Consider the following 21020-nt stretch of genomic DNA (forward strand, 5'->3'; position numbering starts at 1 on the left):
TAATAATAGTTTCCCACAAGTAGACGAATTTTCCTTCAAGCGTAACGTTATATAATAATAGTTTCCCACAAGTAGCGTAACGTGATATAATAGTTTCCCACAATTAGAGGCATTTTCCTTCAACCGTAACGTGAGGCATTTTCCATCAAGCGTAACGTGGTAATGTGAGGCATTTTCCACCAAGCGTAACGTGATATAATAATAGTTTCCCACAAGTAGAGGAATTTTCCTTCAAGCGTAAGGTGATATAATGATAGTTTCCCACAAGTAGTAGCGTACGTCAGCAAGTAGAGGCATTTTCCTTCAAGCGTCCTTCAAGCGTAACGTCAGCAAGTAGAGGCATTTTCCTTCCACCGTAACGTGAGCAAGTAAGGCATTTTCCTTCAAGCGTAACGTGATATAAAAGCTGCACAAAAAGCTTCAGCTTCCGTAGATAAACACTTTTCACGGCGACGATCCTGCTGGCTGCGCTGGTCTTCGCTACCTGCAACGCAGGTAGGCTGCTAGCGTAGCGATAGGCATTATTCTTTTTTATGTGGAAAATCTAGTATAAATAAACCAGCTTTGATAAAAGACTATTTATTCACCTCTAGCAAAAAGATGCTTGCAGCCTACCTACTCGAATTATCGCGCTCACCGTTAACCGCGTACGCGGTAGGGGAGGCAGCTGCCAACCTACGGTTGGCAAGATTTTGTCGACCAACCTACGGTTGGCAAAGCAAGCAACCTGCGAAACAGGTAAGGACAAGGCCTAACCAAAAGGGGCTGTAAGCACCATACATAAAAATAATACACAAACAAGTATATGTTTTTGCTAAAGATTTACTTCAAACAAATTTGATGCTTGGCTACCTACGTAGCAGGTTGCCGAAACAGGAAGCACAAAAAGATGCAAGCGCTAATTAAATATGTCGTACTTTATTTGATTCGACGAACTCGTGATATAAAAGCGTAACGTGATATAAAAAAAAAAAGAAAAACAATATCAATTTCCCACAACCGGAGGCATTTTTCATTCCAACAGTAATGAACGTTTTTTGTCAGAAGTGGGATTTGAACCCACGCCCTCTTTCGAGGACCAGAACTTGAGTCTGGCGCCTTAGACCACTCGGCCATCCTGACTTCATATAAACTACCATCATAATCTTCTTTTAAATAACATAGGGCAGCTAGTGACGTTTTTAATTATGTAATCTTGAAAGTTGGTCTAGACCTGTGCATTTTGGGATCCGTTCGCTAGTTCAGTCCGAGAGGCCGTATAAGTTTGAAAAATTAATGAGCCAATTCAAAACTACCTAGGTTGACCTAGGACATAGGAGTGCCAATTGACTCGGACCCAACTCAGGATCTGATCGCTAGACCAGCCTTTGGTTTGGGTCTAAAAATTGGACTTGGTGGGTTGGATTCGGGGCCAAATCTTGGACCCGATCACTATTTTGGTCCGGTCCCATATTTCCCAATTTACAAAAATATGTTAGGATATATTTAAATAAATAAATATTTTAATTTTTGGGTTAGGTCCAATAGGATCCGATCGGGTCCGGGTCCAGGTCCCACATTATATTTTTGAGTCTGGTCGGGTCCAGGTCCCACATTATATTTTTGGGTCTAGTGAGGTCCAGTTTTTCTAGTCTGCGTCTAGATCTAACCAGACCTGGCTCCAACCCGACCCGACTCATTGCCACCCCTACTACGACTGTGAGTCGCCACCTAAATCTCATAGTTTATGTACCTGTTTTTTTTCTTTGCATTACGAAAATTAAAAATTCCATTTCTTTACCAATTCCTCGAGTTTGTTGAAAATCTTTCATCTCTAGGCTGATTACAATAGCCCTAAAATATTTAGTATCAAAATAGATTTTTTTGCCAGGTGGCGCAATAAAAAACTTGCCTTAAAACCCTAAATTGGCCATTTCAATCGATTGCTCCCTATCTTTTCAACAAAAAAATAATTCATGAAATGTGTCAAAAAATCGACATTAGTGTTCTCTTATAGATCTCGGGTACAATCTCATTGATCAAAACCCATATAACAAGAGGTCTACCATCAAATGTTTTGGTGGTTTCCTAAAAAAAGATTCTATATTATAAGGTCATTAACTTATATATTATAAGGTGATTAACTTTTGGTAAAAGGAGGTCACAATCTCTTAAACAATAGACATGAAATTTGACTGATTCAAATATATCACAATATTTGAAAAATTTTACTTTAGACTTTATGAACGGTTAATAACATATTTTCAACTGCTTAATTTCACGTCTAAAAGTAAAAAATGATTGTGATATCTTTATACCTAAAATAAATAGTCTCCTTGTATACATTTCCTTCTGGAATAACCCTCGAATTTCTCAACAAAAAAAATATTTTGTTTTTTTTTTAATTTTCCGTTAGGTTTCTTATTGTATTGCTCCAATGTTTATTATTGAATATTATTTGTTCTAAAAAGCCCTTTTATAAAAATATCATTTAAGTCATTGTCTTTTTGCTAGATTTCGTTACGAGTTTTACCGTTGAAAGTGTTATTTCGAATATACAGCAAACGATGCATGATTTAAGGCCCGTTTGGATCCCTAGATCTTTCAATCTTTGAAAACGTCTTTGGAAACGTTAATCTTGAAATTGAGATTTCTTGATAATATCAATTCCCTGTTTGGATTGTCTAGAATGTCTTTTTTTTTAAAATGCAAATTCTTTTTCTCTCTCCTTAAATTTGTTTGAGATAGTTTTTCTCTCTAAAATTTTAATACATTCTCTTTCAAAAACTTAAAAGTTGAAATAGTTTCTCTCTCAAAAAATTATGAGATAGTTTCTCTCTCTAAATTTTTGAGATACTTTCTCTCTCTAAACAATTTCAGATAGTTTTTCTCTCTAAAAAAATTCGAGATAGTTTCTCTCTCTAAACAATTTCAGATATTTTCTTTTTCTAAACAATTTCATGTAGTTTCTCTCCTTAAAATATGATATAGTTTCTCTCTCTAAAATTTTAAGGTGCTTTCTCCATCTAAAACTTAAAATTTGCGATAGTTTATTTTAAAAATTTTAATATAGTTTCTCTTTCTAAAAAATTTTAGATACTTTCTCACTCTAAAATTTGATATAGTTACTCTCTAAAATTTAAGATGCTTTCTCTTTCTAAAACATAAATTTTGAGATAGTCTATCTCTAAAAAAAAGTTCAGTAGTTTCCCTCTCTAAAATTTTAATATACTTTCTCTCTCTAAATCGTAAAATTTGAGATAGTTTCTCTATCTAAATTTTTTCAAATAGTTTCTCTCTCTAAAAATTTTAGGTACTTTCTCTATCTAAAATTTGATATAGTTTATCTCTCTCTAAAGTTTTAAAATATTTTATCTCTCTAAAACTTAAAATTTGAGATATTTTCTCTCTCTAAAATTTTCAAGTGGCTTATCTTTCTAAAATTTTAATATATTTTCTCTCTCTAAAACTTAAAATTTTAGATAGTTTCTCTATCTAATTTTTTTTAGTTGTTTCTCTCCCTAAATATTTCTAGTACTTTCTCTATCTAAAATTTGATGTCGTTTCTCTCTCTAAAGTTTTAAGATATTTTCTCTCTCTAAAACTTAAAATTTGAGATAGTTTCTCTCTCTAAAATTTTTTAGGTAGTTTCTCTATTTAAAATTTGATATAGTTTCTAATCTCTAAATTTCTGATATGCTATCTCACTAAAACTTAAAATTTGACATAATTTCTCTCTCTAAATGTTTTGAGATATTTTTCTCTAAAAAGTTTTAAGTAGTTCATATCTCTAAAATTTAATGTAGTTACTCTATCTAAAATTTTAAGATACTTTTTCTATCTAAAATTTAATATTTGAGATAGTTTCTCTTGAAAGAAAGACCTATGTAATCTTTTGCCGGGAAAATATAATATTTTTTTTAATAATAATCACCCCTTATAATTTTGGCAACAGGATCATTCACAGATAGTCTTGTTACAAACAATAGAAATTCCAAAAAATAAATAACATATCAATACAATAAATCTCAACTACTTGATGCCATTCATACAACCCAATACTGTGCTTGAGAATATAAAATAAAAGAACAAACAATTAAAAGAAAAAATGTCAGAGATTACCTCAACCGGGCTTTCTACGCCCCACACCGAGTCTCCACATCCAATGGCGAGGGATCAGCGGTCTAGCTTCAATCTCGAACCGAGAAAGCTAATTTTGGTCAAACTAAGTAACCACCTTTAAATCTCTACAAAACCCCAACTCCAAAATAATTAGGCTCAAACCCTAATTTTTCCAACCCTAGGATTAGATCAAGAGAGAGAGAGAGAGTCTCTATGTTGTGGCATGCCCCCGAGGGTATTTTTAGGAGAGAGAGACTAGAGAGAGAAAATCAGAGAGTAGAGAGAGAGGGGCGTGGCCCCTAGGGAAGAGAGAGAGAGTTTATGAGAGAGAGAGGTGTGTGGAGATTGGGGGAGAGTATCCCTCTTTATAGTGAAATTTAGGTCTAGGGTTTCTTTAGGGTTTCCCATAGTTTGTTTTTTTCTTGAGATTGAATATGGACCGTTGATCAAGGTGACTTGTGGGGTGAAAGATCTAAGCCATCCATTCCATAGATGGGCCATCAACATTATGGAACTTAAATGAACCATTATCCCCATTTTTCCATCAATATATTTAAATAAATTAAATCCATTACAGATATAGTGCATACCATAAATTGCATATTTCATCTCATATTTTCCATAAGAATATTTGAATAATATCAAGTCAAGATATTCCTTCAATAATCAAGATAAGATATAGTCAATATTTCTTAATCAATATTTGACCATATATTACAAGAAATAGTTACCATTTTTAATAAACTTGAAAACAAAGCAACAAGAGAAGGTATCCAAGGGTGGGGCGCACCACCCATGTATGGTATGTGGGGCCCCACCTAATACCCATATGGTGAGCCCATGTGCACTATGGGCCCCCGTGTATTTTTTTAATAAATATTTTAAAATGAAACAAAATGAATTTTAAAACATTATAACTTTGTAAATTAATAACTTCATTTTTATAAGTCCAAAAATAAGAAATAAAATATCAAATGACTTATAAAAACTCAAATTATAAATTTAAAATAATTTAATAATAAAATGAACACGATTAAAATTAATCTGATGGGAAGTAGATCCACATGGTTCAGGAATTCAATCAACGATCACGGGGTACTCTACCTTCAACTGTGGACTACAAACCACACTTGCTTTATTGAACCGGCCCAATATTTCCCATGACGCACAGTGCAAGCATGGGCTCATTAGTAGGTCACCAAAGTCTGGTCGATGAGCCAAGGAGTCGCAATCCCAGTCTGTGGATTACAGGTCCTCCCCTAGAGACAAGTCAAGGTCACCACGACCTGATGCGACCACAGCTCTATGACGCATATGGATATCTCTCACACATGCATATGTTTTACCCAAATGTGGATATCTAGCTTTTCCGAACGATCTATTTATATGTATGTCGTGTGATGGAACATGGATGAGGTTTTGGCCCCTATCTCTGGAAGCCTACCATCACACACAAGGGTCACATAGTCCCTCGGCTCATTCATCTAGACATAAGCTCTGACCTCATCAATGGCTAACTCAAAATTCTCGGTTTATTTTTTATGCCCAGGTACCTTGGGTTTTCCAACCGACTGGCCTAGATCGTCAAGCATAGTCCGGTATCCGTAAATATCATTTGCTTAGTATGGTCTTTGAGGGACCACACTCCCACTGAGTTTATGTTCCACTATAATAAATATTTTTAATTACACACTCATACGGTCTTTAAAGGCAACATAAATCCAACATCTCTCTCTAAAATTTTAATATAGTCACCCTAAAACTTTAAATTTGAGGCAATATCTCTCTCTAAAAATTTGTGATAGTTTTTCTCAATAAAAACATTTATATACTTTCTCTCTCTAAAAAATTTAATATACTTTCTCTTTAAAATTTGATATAGTTTCCCTCTCTAAAATTCTAATATGTTTTATCTCTTTAAAATTTGATATAGTTTCTCCTCTAAAATGTTAATATTTTTTTTGTTCTTCAGCAGCAAAACGGATCATTTCCATGAAAAGTCAATTCCTTTAGTGGAATTAAGATTTCGAAAATTTAAGCTTAAAATGAGCATTTAGGAATCCTACGAAAATCTCAATTCCAATAGAAATGTTAATTTTAAGCGAACCCAACTTTCTAGACAAAGTAACTCTTGGAAATCTGAATCCAATGAATATTTTAATTTAAGTTCTTTTATGTGTATTTTCTTATTAATTTGTCCATATATAGTTTTATCTTTTTTTAGGGCTGAATTGACGTCCCATGGCTTGCCAAGTCTCGCTCGTCGAGTCGGGCCGAGCATGCTCCATATCAGTATGGCAGCTGAGCTGGTTTTTAAACCCTAAAATAAGTTTCCCTCCTCACACTCATGGAAAATTAGTATTAAGTGGTCATGTCATCATTTTTTTGGTGTTGTATCATAACATTAAGGGAGTTTTGGGATTGGTGGAGTTAGAAAAAAAGAAAAAAGAAAAAAGAAAAGAAAAGAAGGCCATCAAGTACTTTTATGGGCACAATAAACCTCTCATATAGATAGGTGGGGGGATATTTTCGCATCAAATGGTCCAAATGCATATTTTATAGAAATTGTTCCCACACCTAACCAAGTGCGATAATTTTTTTACGTAAAAATATTTTCTTGTGAACCAAACTTCCTCGTAGATGCATGGAGAAGAAAAATAATTTTGTACGTGCAAATGGTGCCATATTTTGTGATTTGAGGCCTATTAAAAAGAAATGTGAAAGATGGTCCAGTCTAATTTCAATCTGGAAATGTACTGCACGAGTCAGGAAATGCTTGCATCCCTCGAATATCAATCGTCCATTTTAAAGATGGACGTAAGAAAAACCGGACCCAATAAAAATCTCAAATATAGAGTGCAAGAAAATTAATATAAGGAACCACGTTAGAGTGCAAGAAAATTAATAAAAGGAACCACGTTTTCAGATTCATGATCACCGTAGTCTAGATTATGGATGCCAAATTGTGTGGATCCAAAATCCATTTAAGAGCGGAAACGCATGTGAACATATGAGTTAGCAGACTCATAGAAACCCATCCTTTTAATTTTAACTTAAGCTCTTTTTAACTAACTTTTATTCTAGCTTAAAAGCATTGTAGATCTTTATACGTTTTTTTTTTGGTAATTTAGTGGGAAAAACGGGCTCAACTCTTTTTTTCAACTAATCTAAGAATTAGTTTTTTTGGAAGTGTCGGTAGGGTGGTATGAGCAGGAATGAAAGTCACAACATGGTGACTAAGGTGTCCGGGTGCTACCTACTACTACCTAGACGTTCATAATTAAGGAAAGGGGACTCAAAAGTTCGGGAAATTTATTGTCAAAGTCATGGAGATTTCTTATCGAGATTCAACAATCTCTAATAAACTTTCCACCTCTAAATTTAGCGAAGTCTATGGAACATTAATCGATTCCTGTGATTTTGAAAGACCTTCTTGGAGACTTTGGGAGATTCTTGTTTCCAAGTCTTTGTTAATTGTCCACAAATTTAGTAGATTGCTCCAATGAAAAGGGGTCATTAGTATAGAACCTTTGAATTTGAAGTTGCATAAGATGCCTTCCAGTTTCAAAGGAAATTACACAGGAGATTACTCTCTCTCTCTCTCTCTCTCATTGTTTACTTTATTTTTTAATGAATTGATCATACTTTCCTAAATTCCAACATATGATTCTCTATCTTTAATGGCCTAGATTCTCCGAAGTTTCTCTCTCCTTTTGGAGAGTGGAGATCTGACGATCCCCAATAAAATAACAGCAGGAAAAGTACGAGCCCTCCAGGAATATCACATTGTAGCTTTATGGGGCTAAAAGAGCTATTTAAGATATTTTTTTTTTTTGAAATTTTTGATCCACTATAAAATTATCATATGAGTATTTTGGAAACAGAAATACTGTTTGGGTTTTTGGATACTAATTAGCTGACTCCAATTAATTGGAAAACAGCTCTGACGATGACAAATACTTAAGCTGGGTGTCCACAAGTTAGATGATATGTGAGATCGTTAATTTCTTAGGCAAATGTGAAGTGCATTTGATTTTTTATGTTTTTTTGCATTCTTTGCTTATCTGAGATTGCTCTCTAGATTAAAACTCCGGCGGCTTAAATATTAGGAAAATTATAAATAGCCATGGAGCCAACTTTTTAGGCATGCCCACCCTTGTTACTTTTGAAATCACATAAATAAACCCAATATTATTTATTTTTGTACCTATAGATTTTGAGATCACATCAATAACCTCAATATTATTTATTTTTATATCCACGACCATGTAAAATAATAGTTCTTTTAGGATGAAAACATCCCGTATAACCCACGTTTCTTGCACCCACCCCTTACTCTTTTAAAATGAAGCAGGTCAGGCATATAGTGTGTCGGGCCAGCTTTTGCTCTCTACGAAAACTGGCCCAGCACATAATGTGCTGGACCGGCTTCATTTGTTTAAAATAAAGCCGATATGACATGTTGTATGTCAAACTGACTTCTGGTCCTTATTGAAGTTGGTCCAACACATAGTGTGCCCGCTTAATTTTTAGTTCCCATTGAAGCTGGTTCATTACATAGTGAGTCAGACCGACTTCTTGGTCCCCATTGAAGCAGGTCCAGCATAATGGAAGCCAGACCGGTTTGATTATTTTCCTCAAGAGAGAGTCAAGGTGCAAAAAATATGGGCTTTCATCTAAAAAAATTAGAATTTTCTCAAAGCGAGTGGGTGCAAAAATAAATAGTATCAAGGTTAACAGTGCAATTTAAAAAATATAGATGGATATCTACAATTTTCCCTAAAAATTCTTGTAGACAGAATTTTACCTAAGGGAGTGGATGGAGGATATGCTCATGCGTCCTTTGCATGCAATCTTTTGAGGAAAAAATATATGAAAAGAGAAAAATACAAAGTCAGTTGAGGGGCAAGGGACCTTTTTCTTTTCTTTGGGGTGAATCAGGAGTAAGGGACTTATTTCAAGGACAAGAAAAGAATTTGTTCCTTAGGTCTACACAAAAAGTGTAGTTATCCAAAGATAAGATTGCCTTAATTTTTTTACTTTTCCTAGTAATATTCTCCAACGCTGGTGGCCTCCATTTCTCCTTTGATAAAAGTGAAATTAAATCGAAAGAGACAATTAGAACCGTCCCTCAAAATTCATGGGAAGAGATTTGCGGTCTTGCAGGACTACTGAGAACACAGTCTCCTGCCCAAAAAGGCATGATTGTGGATTTCCTTTTTATCAAAATTTTTAAAATTATTGCCAAATTAATTTGAAGAAAAGAAAAGAAAACATAATTGAGTTGGAGCTCAAAACAATTGATATGAGAAATCCCATGGGCTTAATCTAGGAACACGTTTATATGTATAGCCTTATTTGTAAAAATAAAGTTGCCGTAATCTACACTACACCGTATATTTTATTTGGATGATCTAAATTGAACATTATCTTAAAAAACTTGTCATGTATTGATATTATCTTAAAAAACATATCAAATCTATACTATCTGAATAAGTTTTTTAATACTAAAAAACCTAATTTAGGTTTTGTGGAAGATACTCAATTGTTTGTTCAAGTGATTTAAAAAAAACCGGATCAGCATAGAATCGCCCGATCTGACTTGGGAATAGGGCTTCCCATACCGATTCTTTCGATATATAGAAAATCGTACTATCTAGAAGAGAGGTGGCAATTTTTTTTTTTTTGGGTGAGTCAATGCGGAGAGGGCCACTACCCTTGGTAAGAATTGAGCGTATGATGTAGCAATGCAAATCATCAAGCGCTAACCAATTAAGCCTAGGCTCTTTTTATGAGAACTAGTTATTTGGTACAGTAAAACATCGTTTTGTTATAGTACAAACGACGATTCATCGATCCAGACTGGTTTTTGGTGGGTTCACTATTTTTGCATGTTTTTTGCCATTTCTTTATTTTCTCTACACAGTAAAACAATAATCCAGACTGTTGATTGAGTGATTCGGACCGATTTTTACGATACCCAATCAGGGTCACCAATCCATTTTTTAAATCATTAGTACTTTGTTCATATTCTCAAGAATTTTACCGGAAGGAGTAATCGCATCGGGAGCACAATGTATAATTACATAAAGGGTGTGGTTTGAATAGAGCCGAGGCTCTAAACAATCAAAGTAAATCACATATTCAAATAGTATAGAGAAATATGGTTTCAATACTAGAAATCTTTGTGCTAGCCTTAAAATATATTTTTATCTTTAATTATAAAATTTAAAGCTTCAAAAAATAGATGGAGTAGATATATGAAAACTTGAAATATTGAAAATTAATGGTCCAAAATTGTGTTACAAGATACATCATTCGAAATTTATTTTTTTCTCATATCCATATATTTTGATGTCGAGATGATCGATTTGAAGATATTTAGACATAAAAATAACCTCTTTCAGTAAAAGTCTTGATGTGGGATCTAATTTGTTTGTTTAGAGCCTAAGCTCCTTGCATAAAATATATTAGCCGTAAAGGTAAAGGCATAGAGATAGATACCCATGCAATAGTTACCGCGAAAGATTGTGATACGTAGAGTTTAAATGAGGGTGATGAAGAGAGATGATATAAGAGAGAGAAACAAAGCGGGTTGATGAGATCACGCTCATGAGATGCCAAATTTTAAGAGAGAGAAAGTAGAGAGAGAGAGAGAAAGTGGAGAGTGAAAGTTAAAGAGAGATAAAAGTAGAGAGAGTGAGAGAGAAAGGAGAGAGCAGAGGGAGGGAAAGTGGAGAGGGGAAGAGGGCAGTAATGTGGGGCCTGAACTCTCTGAAACTTTTTCTCTCTAAAGAATTAGGGTTAGTGATGGGTCTCACAGGAGTTGAGAAAGAGCAAGGAACTTTACAAAGGACGCGGTTTGAGCCAGCTTCTTACGTGTGGCTTAGCCGCATAAAACCTCACAAATGACGACACTCATGTCGTCACCACACAACGACTTGCACTGCTTCCATCACTCGCAGTAAGAGGGGAGCAGGTAAGAAATATGAGGAAATACTGTGCCCTAATTTACAGTATTCCCTATCCATTTTGCGATCTCTTCTTCAGCAATCAGTGCTTCTCTGCTTCTCTATCATTTTTGTTTGGACTCGAGCACCTCTGATGGGGATCTATATGGGTATCAGGCCAATCTATAAGGGATTTGTCATAATATTTACTTGTCAGTGAAGTTGGATTGATTTCACGGCAATCTTCTGGATCCGGTTTTTTTTCTGGTGGATTTTCGCTCAGTATTGAAGATTACTCCTCTTTAATGGTTATCTTGTGAAATTGAGGTTTTATTTTAGTGTTTTGAGCTGTATTTGATTAGTTAATGGAAGTGGTTTTAGTTCAGTGAGAGGATCAACTGTGTAATTCTTGGTGTTGGTTTTCTGAGTGAATTTCTCAAGACTTTAATGTTGATGAAGTTTGTATGAGTTCCTTAGCATTTCCTCTTAAATTTTTCTTGACAAGATTTCCTCTTAAATTTTTCGTATGATTGATTTTAGATGGGTTTTTGGTAGAATCATCAAGGATCCAGAGTTTTCCTTGTCTCTGCACAAGCCTTTCCTGAACTTTCCAGTTCTTAATTGATGTTTTGGAAATTGAATCAATGGATAAAGGCAATTCAGTGATATTGCTGTTCAGTACATGCTCAGTGTTGGAGTTCTCTTTACTGGTTTTTAATCCAATCTTCCTGAAAGTAATCCCAGTTCCTGGAGGCTTTCTCTCATGATTTTGTGTCAGTTTTATGGTGGATTTTGGCATCTGTGCAATTACAGCAGAGTTCTTCCCTGCTTATGATCTTCAGAAAAATAAGTGAGCAAAGGTTTTGCTGCTAAATCCGATATCATAATGTTCTATGTGCCCATTGACCAAGCAGCAATCTCAATGCCACATCTTCTTGTTCCAATTTTTCTTTTTAGGTTGTATTAATATGTTCCATGTAAATTTTGTTGTGTTTCTTCCGATCTTTTCAACTCTGATCTTTTTCTATAGATTCTCTTTCCTTTGAATGTCCACATCCGTTTCTACCGTATCCCTCCCGTTACTCACCAGGCAAAATATATACGTTCCCTTTCATTTGGGTCTAGCCGAAACAAAACTCAATTGAGCAAAGGTAATAGGTAGATGCCAAGCTATGGAAAACCCAACAGAGTCATCATGTTCTCGTAGTTTTGCTTCCTCTTCTTATGTGTCGAATGGAAGCAGCTGCGCCAACCACTCAGTTTGCAATGGCTCTGAACCTGGGTCTTGTATGACTGGCTCCCAACGTAATACAACACCAGGCCCCGAAATCAATGGCTTAATGAGGCTCAGCACTAACCTTGAAAACCTCTTGCATGAACCATACAACGGCTTTAGTGATGCTGAGATTGAAGTAGAGGGAGTGCCCATCGGGGTTCACAGGTGTATATTGGCAGCAAGAAGCTCTGTCTTCAGAGAGGTGTTTTCTAGAGAGAAGAAGCATGAAGGAAAACCCAAGTACTCCATTGAGGAATTGGTGCCATCTGGTAAAGTTGGGTATGAAGCTTTCAGGATTGTTTTGAACTATTTGTACACAGGGAGATTGAAGTCTGCTCCTCCCGAGGTTTCTACCTGTGTTGAAAAAGTTTGTGCCCATGATGACTGCCGCCCTGCTGTTGATTTTGCAGTTGAGGTGGTTCGGGCATCAGCTGTTTTTCAGATTCAAGAGCTCGGCTCAGTCTGGCAGGTTAGTTTTTCTTTCCTTTTTTCATAAATGACAGTGTCATGAAGTGAGAGGGAGAAAATACAAATTGCAGTAACCCCAACTTTTCAGTTTGCAGTGGATTGGCCCCTTTTGTTTCTTCTAACAGTGAAAACAGTGCTCACATTCACGATGTACTATCATCTTAAGTATTTGCTTCTATCGTAACATAAACGATATCAGACTGTTGCCCTTGCTTTTATTGCTTTTGTATTGCTCTATTGCCATTTGGTTTGGATCTTTTTTTGTTTCATGGAACTTGGGTCATTAGATATAACCATAACTTGTAAGAGATTTTTTGTGATGGAGCATGGCCTTCTCTTCCTGGAATCTAGCTAGTGTTATAATGCATATCATCTTTGAGTTGGAGGCCGTTGTTTGACTAAGGTAAAGGGATTATGTCTGATTTATTGGAAGGAAAAAGTTTGTATAAGGTTGCGACCTTAGAATGTAGAATTAAAGATGCACCTCAAACATCAATCGGAAAAGGTTGTTTTAATGATGGAAAACCCTCTAATTGATCATCTCGACATCGAATTGTATGAATATGAAAAAATAAATAAAATTTAAGTCCTAGAAATAGTGCATCTTGCAACACATTATCTAGACCGTCCATTTTCAAGATATTCATATGTTTATAGATCTACTTGATTTTAACCATTTTTGGAGTTTAAAATTTTATAATTAGATATGAGAATAGATTTTGAGATAATCCTAAGAATTTTTTACATCAAAATTACATGTCTTGATAAAATTTGGAGGTGCGCCGTAATTGGATTGTTTAAGGTTGCAACCTTATAGAAACCACACCCTTATTGGAAATAGGCTCAATTGCTTGAGTAATTCATATTGGGTACATAAGTGAAGGTTATAACATGCAAAAGGGAATTGGATTTAAAATTTTATGTTGCACTCATTTGAGACTTCTTACTGATGATTCGACTCAGTGTATTGTGTCACCAATCCTTCTATGTGCAACTGATGTTTTTGGAAGCTGGAATTAATAAAAAATGGGTGCAGTTTGCATAGAGCCGAAGCTCTAAACAATCAAAGTAAAGCGCACCTTCAAATAGTATCAAGAAATGTGGTTTCAATACTGGAAATCTTTGTGATAGCCTCAAAATATATATTCATCTTTAATTATAAAATTTAAAGCTTTAAAAATAGTGTCGATCGAGCAGATCTATCAAAAATTGAAAATCTTGAAAAATTGACAGTCCCAAAATTTGTTACAAGATGCACTATTTCCAAAACTTGAAATCCATTTTTTTTCTCATGTCCATTCATCTTGATCTCGAGATGATCAATTTAAGGATATTTGGGCATCAAAACAACCTCTTCTAGTGAAATTTTTTAGGTGGGCTCTAATTTGATTGTTTAGAGCCTTGGCTCTATATAAATTTTTTCCATAAAAAATTGGTTCCTTGATTGCTAATTATTGTTTTCAAATATTGAATTTCCCTAACATGATAGGATAAATGTACAAACAAAGGAGCGTAAATAAAAGATTGCACATACGTGGTGTCACCTATGGGAAGAATGTAGGGACACCTATACTGCCCAAGATCCATGTTGTTAGTTGGGATAGAATGAGCAAATTTGTTTTATTCTTGTCACTTCGATTGGAGATTAACTAACAAACTTCCAGAATCTATCTTATAATGAACCTCAAGAAACAGTTGATGGGGCTAATATGCATGACAGGAGTAGCTTGATGATATAATATCCAGCTGTCTTATGACTACTTCAAGGTGGTTGAAAGAGCAATATGGGGTTAATATGCATGCTAACAATTTCTTGATGGAAGAATACCAGGAGAAATGTTGAACCAACCAAAATTTTGGGGCCCCTGATGGGTGCTAGATATCCTGGTCTTTTCTCTCTCTGCCAACTCATTCTTAACTCCTGAACCTTGGTTTTCTTTCATGGCCTTCTTTTCAGCTGAATTTCTATATGTTGAAAATTCCAGTTCTACATTACTCGGTCACAGCCCCTTTGGAGCTGTTCTTCCCACAGCGAACAACCAGTTTTATGCATCTTTAGTTCCAGAGTGTGGGTTCCTGAAAGGAAATTGATATCCTATGGTCCATGAATCTCACATGGTTTAATGAAAATATATCATTATGTAAGAGATCATTTACTGGAAAGACCCACATTGAACAGGGAATGAATTCAAAATAAATCATGCTCTAATTAATAAATGGCCATAATATCTTTGAAACATTTTTTTGTTTGCCTTGAATTTGAAATTCACTTGTGACAATTCAGAAATTGGGCTATTAGTTATCGAAACTAATATCAGGGAAGTTTCCTCTTACTGGTGTATCAATAGTGGGATCGGATATAAGACAAACTTGGGCCATTTTGAGATCTCATATTGGGTCATTTAGGAAGTGTAGGTGAAGTTTTGTAATTATTCATTTAATGCTCAAAGAACCTGTGTATTCAAATGCCCATTGCACATTATAAAATGACAACTAGCTCTTCTGGACTATACCTTTCATCTTGGATGAAGAACATACCCTGGTGCCTATGATTTTGATCCAAAGATTTTTGATGGAAGTGCAATGGGTCTCTGGCAAATTTCATATTTCAAGGATGTCTTTATTAGGCTGCTCGTAGAGGATAATTTCCATTATTCTGATTCTTTTCTAACAGCTATCTTATGTTTGGTTTTGATTTCTTTGTTTTGTTAAGATTTTGACTACCTGAATAATATCGTGGCAAGAAGTTTCTCATAAGTGCAGTGGAACGGGGAAAAGTGGTTCATTAGTCCCACTTACAACCTTTTATCAGTGCACAACTAATAATAGGAAAAAGTTTATATAAGGTGCCAACCTTGTACTGTAGAAAGAAGTGCACCTAAAAAGTCAACTAAAGAAGGTTGTTCTGATGTTGGAAAACCCTTTAATTGATCATCTCGACTTTGCGATTCATCGATATAAAAAAAAGTGATTTCAACTTCTAGACAATTCATATTCTAACACATTATCTTGACTGTTCATTTTCAAGATTTTCAAGTGATTACACGTCTGCTTGATTGTCACTGTTTTTAGAGCTTTAAATTTTATAGTTAGCAGTGGGAATATATTTTCACATGCCATCGCAAGGCTTTTGGTCACTGAAACTACATCTTTTGGCATAGTTTTGTGATGTACCTTACTTCAATAGTATACACCTTACACAGGCCTCATCCATAATAATAACAATAGTAATGGCAGTAATAGAAATAGTAATAGTAGTAGTAGTAGTAGTAGTTTCTCTTCTTGCTTCTGATCAACTCCTTGTTGCCTCCATGCAGCGTAGGGTAGTAGTAGGAGTATATATAATACCCAAATATCCTGTCAACGTTTGTCTTCTTGCTTTTGATCAACTCCTTGTTACCGCCATGCAGCGTAGGCTTCTCTCTTATGTGGAAAAGGCCCAAGTTGAGGATGTCATACCCATCCTCCTCGTTGCCTCATCTTGCCATCTCTCCCCTCTGGACACCCATTGCATACAACGAATGGCACGCTCTGATCTTGATGACATCTCTCTGGAAAAGTCATTTTCTCGAGAAATAGTTGAAGAGATTCTCTCTCTTCGCCTCAAAAGCCGAATAGATGATGAGCCTCTCTCTCCTAAAAAAGACCCACTCCAACTTAAGAACTTCAAAAGGATTCATAAGGCCTTAGACTCTGACGATCTTGAGCTAGTGAAGATGTTATTGATGGAGGGGAATACAACCCTAGATGATGCTGAAGCCCTTCACTATGCAGCAGCCTATTGTGACTCAAAGGTGGTGGCTGAGCTCCTCGAGCTTGGGGGTGCTGATGTAAATAAGAGAAACTCGAGGGGCTATACGGTTTTACATGTGGCGGCCATGAGGCAGGAGCCGGCGGTGCTTGTGGCCTTGTTATCCAAGGAGGCGAGGGCTTGTGAGTTGACAAGTGATGGGAGGAGTGGGGCTCGCATTTGTCGGAGGCTTACAACGCCTAAGGACTATAATACGCACACTGAGCAAGGGCAGGAGTCGAGGAAGGAGAAGATGTGTATAGATATACTGGAGCGTGAGGAGAGGAGGAACCCCCTTGTTGAGAATGTCTCAGCCTCTGCGATGGTCTCGCCTGAGGAGCTGCACATGAAGCTTCTCTACCTTGAGAACAGAGGTAATAATCTTTCTGATATAACTATGGCAATGGTGTTGGTTTTCTCTTCATTATATTCCTTTATGGAAATAGATTTTGGAAAAACCATAGTCCATGGGGTACATAATGATGGGTAGTAATGGAGACTGGAGATAGATAGTGGGACCCCCCTCGAAGGCCATGGCCTCAATGGCGTTCCCTACTCTCTCCATCACTGTCCAGCATTCCTACAAGCATGACTCCAGTGGTTGTGGCGTTCCATTCAATGGATTGCAATATGCTTATGGTTTTATATTATTCTGTTGTGCTTTTGACAAAATAAATTTGCTTGTTATGATTTGGCTCAACACTGACCTGAATCCTAGTGTGTAATAGCACTTCTAAATTAGTGTAACATGGCGTTGAAAGCTCAGTCGATCATGGTGGCAAGACCACCCTCTTGTTCTTACAATGTGGATATTCCTTTTCTATGAAGTTTTGTTTTTTTTGAAATTGTTAACTGTTCCTTTTCTTTGAAAGGTTATGCTAGGGTACTCATACATGTGAGTATTCCCTTAATGTATTCGACTTTTTTGGACACTCGTATACCTTAGATAAAAAGTTATTACAAAGCAACGGTATTTTAGTGTCCAAAAATGTTTTGAGTACATTAAGTACTCATAGTATGAGTACCCTAACATAATCCTTCTTTGAAAGGCTGTTGACAGTGCCACATTGTCATCTTCATTTGATTATTCTGATTGGAAATCACTGTAGATGGGTTTAGCCTTGTAATTTATAATTGTGCTTATTTTTATGTAATGAACTACTACACATTGCAGTGGCCTTTGCTAGAGTGTTATTCCCTACTGAGGCGAAGCTGGCAATGGATAATGCACAGGCAGGAGCAACAACGGAATTTGCTGGCCACTCTCCTTCAACCAGTTCCCGTGGAACATTGGGGCCGGTTGATCTCAATGAGACTCCAACCTCAGTGATCAAGAAGATGTATTCTAGGATGGCTGCCCTTCAGAGAACAGGTGAGCTTATGTTTGATTTCGCCATTATTCTAATTGCAAAAGCATCCCTTACAAGAAGTCACTTTGCATTCCTGATTAGTTATTCCTAGCTATTATACTTTACACATGCTGCTGAGAAAGAAATTGGTCACTTTGATCACCTACATGTGCAAGCTTACTGCACTTTATTTCTGAAATTCGAGTCTATTTTAGCCAATTTTGCGGGCATGGGGTATTGGATTATCACCTCGGAAAACTTGGATAGTTTGGGAAGATCAAGGATTTCTTAGTCTTTCCGTGAAATTGTGAGCCATATGGATCTTTTCTAAGACTACTGAAGTTGATGTGCATGTGTATCACTAAAGCTGTTGCTTTGCACTGGATTTAGAAGTTGGTGAGAAATTAGTCACTTTTGTAGTTCTATAAGCCGTACTCTTTTTTTCAGAGAAGATGATAGGCTTTTTCCCTTTTTTCTCTTTTGGGTAGTGGTAAGGGAATACTTGACCTTATGCCTAGGTCTTACTGCACAATGGCCAAATGCTCATGGTTCTTGGACCCATTTGTTCGTTGGGTCTTCTGGTATAATCAGAATGGTGTATTTTTCTTCTGAAACCAGCTAGAGCCTGCAAGTGTATGCTTTGGTAGGTCTCAATCCTCTATAGCATAAAACCTTTTCTAGTTGAATAAACAGTGATTAAAGATCGTTTTCGACTTGGAAATCTCACCAAGTCAATGCGACTTGGCTGGTTGCCGATTTTAAAACTGAAAAGCTTGGAATTAACACACCCCCCCCCCCCCCCTTCCCCCCCTTTGTGTGTGTGTGTGGCTTTTAGTGAAGTGGTAAGACATGTAGTGTGACTTAACTGAAAAGCTTGAAATTACTCCCCCCCCCCCCCCCAACTTTTTTGTGTGTATGTGTGGCATTTAGTGAAGTGGTAGACATGTAGTGTGCCTTAGTGGCTAATCTAGGTTAGAATCCATTATATTGAATATTTTTCTTCAAATTTTGCAAAATTGGAAAAACTTGCCTGAGTTGTCGGGCTACCGGTCCCATTGCCACCCTAAATATCTACTTAAAATTAAATTTAGATGGAAGCTCTTTTGGTAACCCAGGTGAATTGGGTATTAGAGATGTTGTGAAAGATTGGAATGAGGCAGTTCTATTTGGTTATGCAGGTCCGATTGGTTTGGCAACAACTAACTTTACTGAATTCACGACTCCACTTCATGATCTAAAGCTTTTTAGAATAAAAAGTTTTGGGACTATCTGTATTGTGGAGGGGGACTTATCAAATGTAATTAAATGGTGTAAGATAGAGCAATGTGTCCCTTAGGAGCTAGTGCTATGGATATGGTTGATAGTAGGACTATATCTTTTCACCATGCTTATAAGGAGGCTAGTTCTGTTCAAGTAGGTGTGTGGACTTCATTTTAGTAGTGACCAGTCTGCCATGTTTTTTGAGTTTTTGAACAATAACCATGTTTGTTAAACATAGAGCCAGTGGTTTAGTGTGCACTAAGATTCTCACCATTTGGGGGGTAATAGGCGTGCCAATAAGACAATAAAAAAGAAAGGCATAGTTTCAAAAAAAATAAGGGATATGTGAAAACGAAAAATTACCTGGACCACTTGCACTGTTCAGCAGGTGACCCATGAACTTGGATTCCCAGAAGAGTGAACTGGGCTGATCATTTTAAACTAAGTGATTGTTCTACTCTGCTACGGCTGGTGGTACAAGTGAGGATATTTTTAGCAAATTGGGTGAGTTCAAATAACTGATTGGACAGAAAATTACTACAAACTGCGTGTGAAGCTTAAAAGTCAGTGCAGTTGCAGTTGCACAATTTATGCTTTGTTTTTTTTGGTGGGTGGGGAAATGTTCCTATAGGACAATTTCTGACCGATGTTGACATAGGAAAAGTCCCACAACCATTGGATCCCCATCTCACCTAGAGCTATGGAGATATGGTTAGGTGCTTGTTCAAGTGTACTTACCTAAGTACCATCACGCATCAAAGTTGGATATTGATCCATGTTTTGAGTCTACCCTTGTTCTGTTGTTGCTATATTATTCTGGTATTCTTGACACTGTTGATTTTATTTAAACAATGTCATTAAACTCAAAAAAGGGGGAAAAATGAGGTGAAGGTTCCTAATTTTTAGCACTGTGAGTTGTGTTTGCAGTGGATATGGGTAGGCGATATTTCCCGCATTGTTCAGAGGTGTTAGACAAGCTCATGGAGGATGACATGTCTGACCTCCTCTTTCTTGAGAATGGCACCCTAGAGGAGCAACGCGTAAAACGTCAGCGCTTCAATGAGGTCAAGGATGATGTACAAAAGGCCTTCACCAAGGACCAGGTCTTAGCAAAGTCCGGCACCTCCTCCTCTTCCTCTACGTCTTCTCTCAAGGACAGGCTTAGACATAGGCCAGGTGTTAAGAAGTAGGGGAATTCTGGTCTTTTTACCCTAGCATGGACCTGAGAGAGGGGATTTTGTCATTACATACCCGGTTTGAGGGCCTTATAGTAATTAGCCACCATGTATAATTAACCAGACATCCTCTCTCATGGGAAATGGGGCAATTTTGGCCATAAAATGGCCAAAAATATCAGGGCTGGTGGCGGTTTGGGCAATCAAGATTTAATATTCTACCACATCAGATGGTCTGGAGATATTATCTAATTTGACGAAATCGGATCTGTACTTGTAAAAATAAGAACCCTTTCTCTTTTGTTCTTTTCTCAGAATTATGTATGCCGAGGAATGATAAGTGTGACTTTGGAAGAGTATAAGCTCAGCGAGTCATGTAGTGGCATGATGTCATAAATATTAATCTTGTAGTTTATGTAAATGAAATAAATATGGGAATTGCTGTGTTCTGATTTTGCTTTGGTTGGTCTTTGGGAAATGGACACCAGATGAGTTCTCATTTTCAAGATTAAGTAGTTCATTGTAGTTGTTAGAGATATGAGGTAAGACTCAGGATTTTGCATTTTTTTATTTACATAACATCAAATAGAAGGTCCAAAAATATATTGCATGCGCACTAACATTGTTTGATTTGTGTATGGGACCATGGAA

General features: G+C 36.5%; 1 protein-coding gene and 1 non-coding gene across 2 annotated transcripts; one reads left to right on the plus strand and one right to left on the minus strand.

The window, feature by feature from the left end:
* Positions 1-1038: 1038 nt before the first annotated feature.
* Positions 1039-1122, minus strand: TRNAL-CAA (transfer RNA leucine (anticodon CAA)). The gene has a single exon. It is a non-coding gene; the product is annotated as a tRNA-Leu (tRNA).
* Positions 1123-11029: 9907 nt separating this feature from the next.
* NPR3 (NPR1-like protein 3) lies at positions 11030-20818 on the plus strand. Its single transcript, XM_088857579.1, has 4 exons — positions 11030-12796; positions 16206-16959; positions 17760-17957; positions 20122-20818. Exons 1-4 carry the CDS (start codon positions 12224-12226, stop codon positions 20382-20384), a joined length of 1788 nt encoding a protein of 595 aa, XP_088713705.1. The 5' UTR covers positions 11030-12223; the 3' UTR covers positions 20385-20818.
* The last annotated feature ends 202 nt before the right edge of the window (positions 20819-21020 follow it).

This window comes from Amborella trichopoda, chromosome 2 (genome assembly GCF_054954075.1).
Source record: "Amborella trichopoda isolate Santa Cruz 75 chromosome 2, AtrichopodaSantaCruz75HAP2 v2.0, whole genome shotgun sequence".
In the NCBI taxonomy this organism is placed as follows: Eukaryota; Viridiplantae; Streptophyta; class Magnoliopsida; order Amborellales; family Amborellaceae; genus Amborella; species Amborella trichopoda.

Excerpts from the sequence above, each read along its gene's own strand:
- NPR3 (XM_088857579.1), top strand. The coding sequence starts at position 12,224 with ATGGAAAACCCAACAGAGTCATCATGTTCTCGTAGTTTTGCTTCCTCT. Across the intron at positions 12,797-16,205 it reads AGCTCGGCTCAGTCTGGCAG|CGTAGGCTTCTCTCTTATGT; the intron begins GTTAGTTTTTCT and ends ACCGCCATGCAG. Across the intron at positions 17,958-20,121 it reads GGCTGCCCTTCAGAGAACAG|TGGATATGGGTAGGCGATAT; the intron begins GTGAGCTTATGT and ends TTGTGTTTGCAG.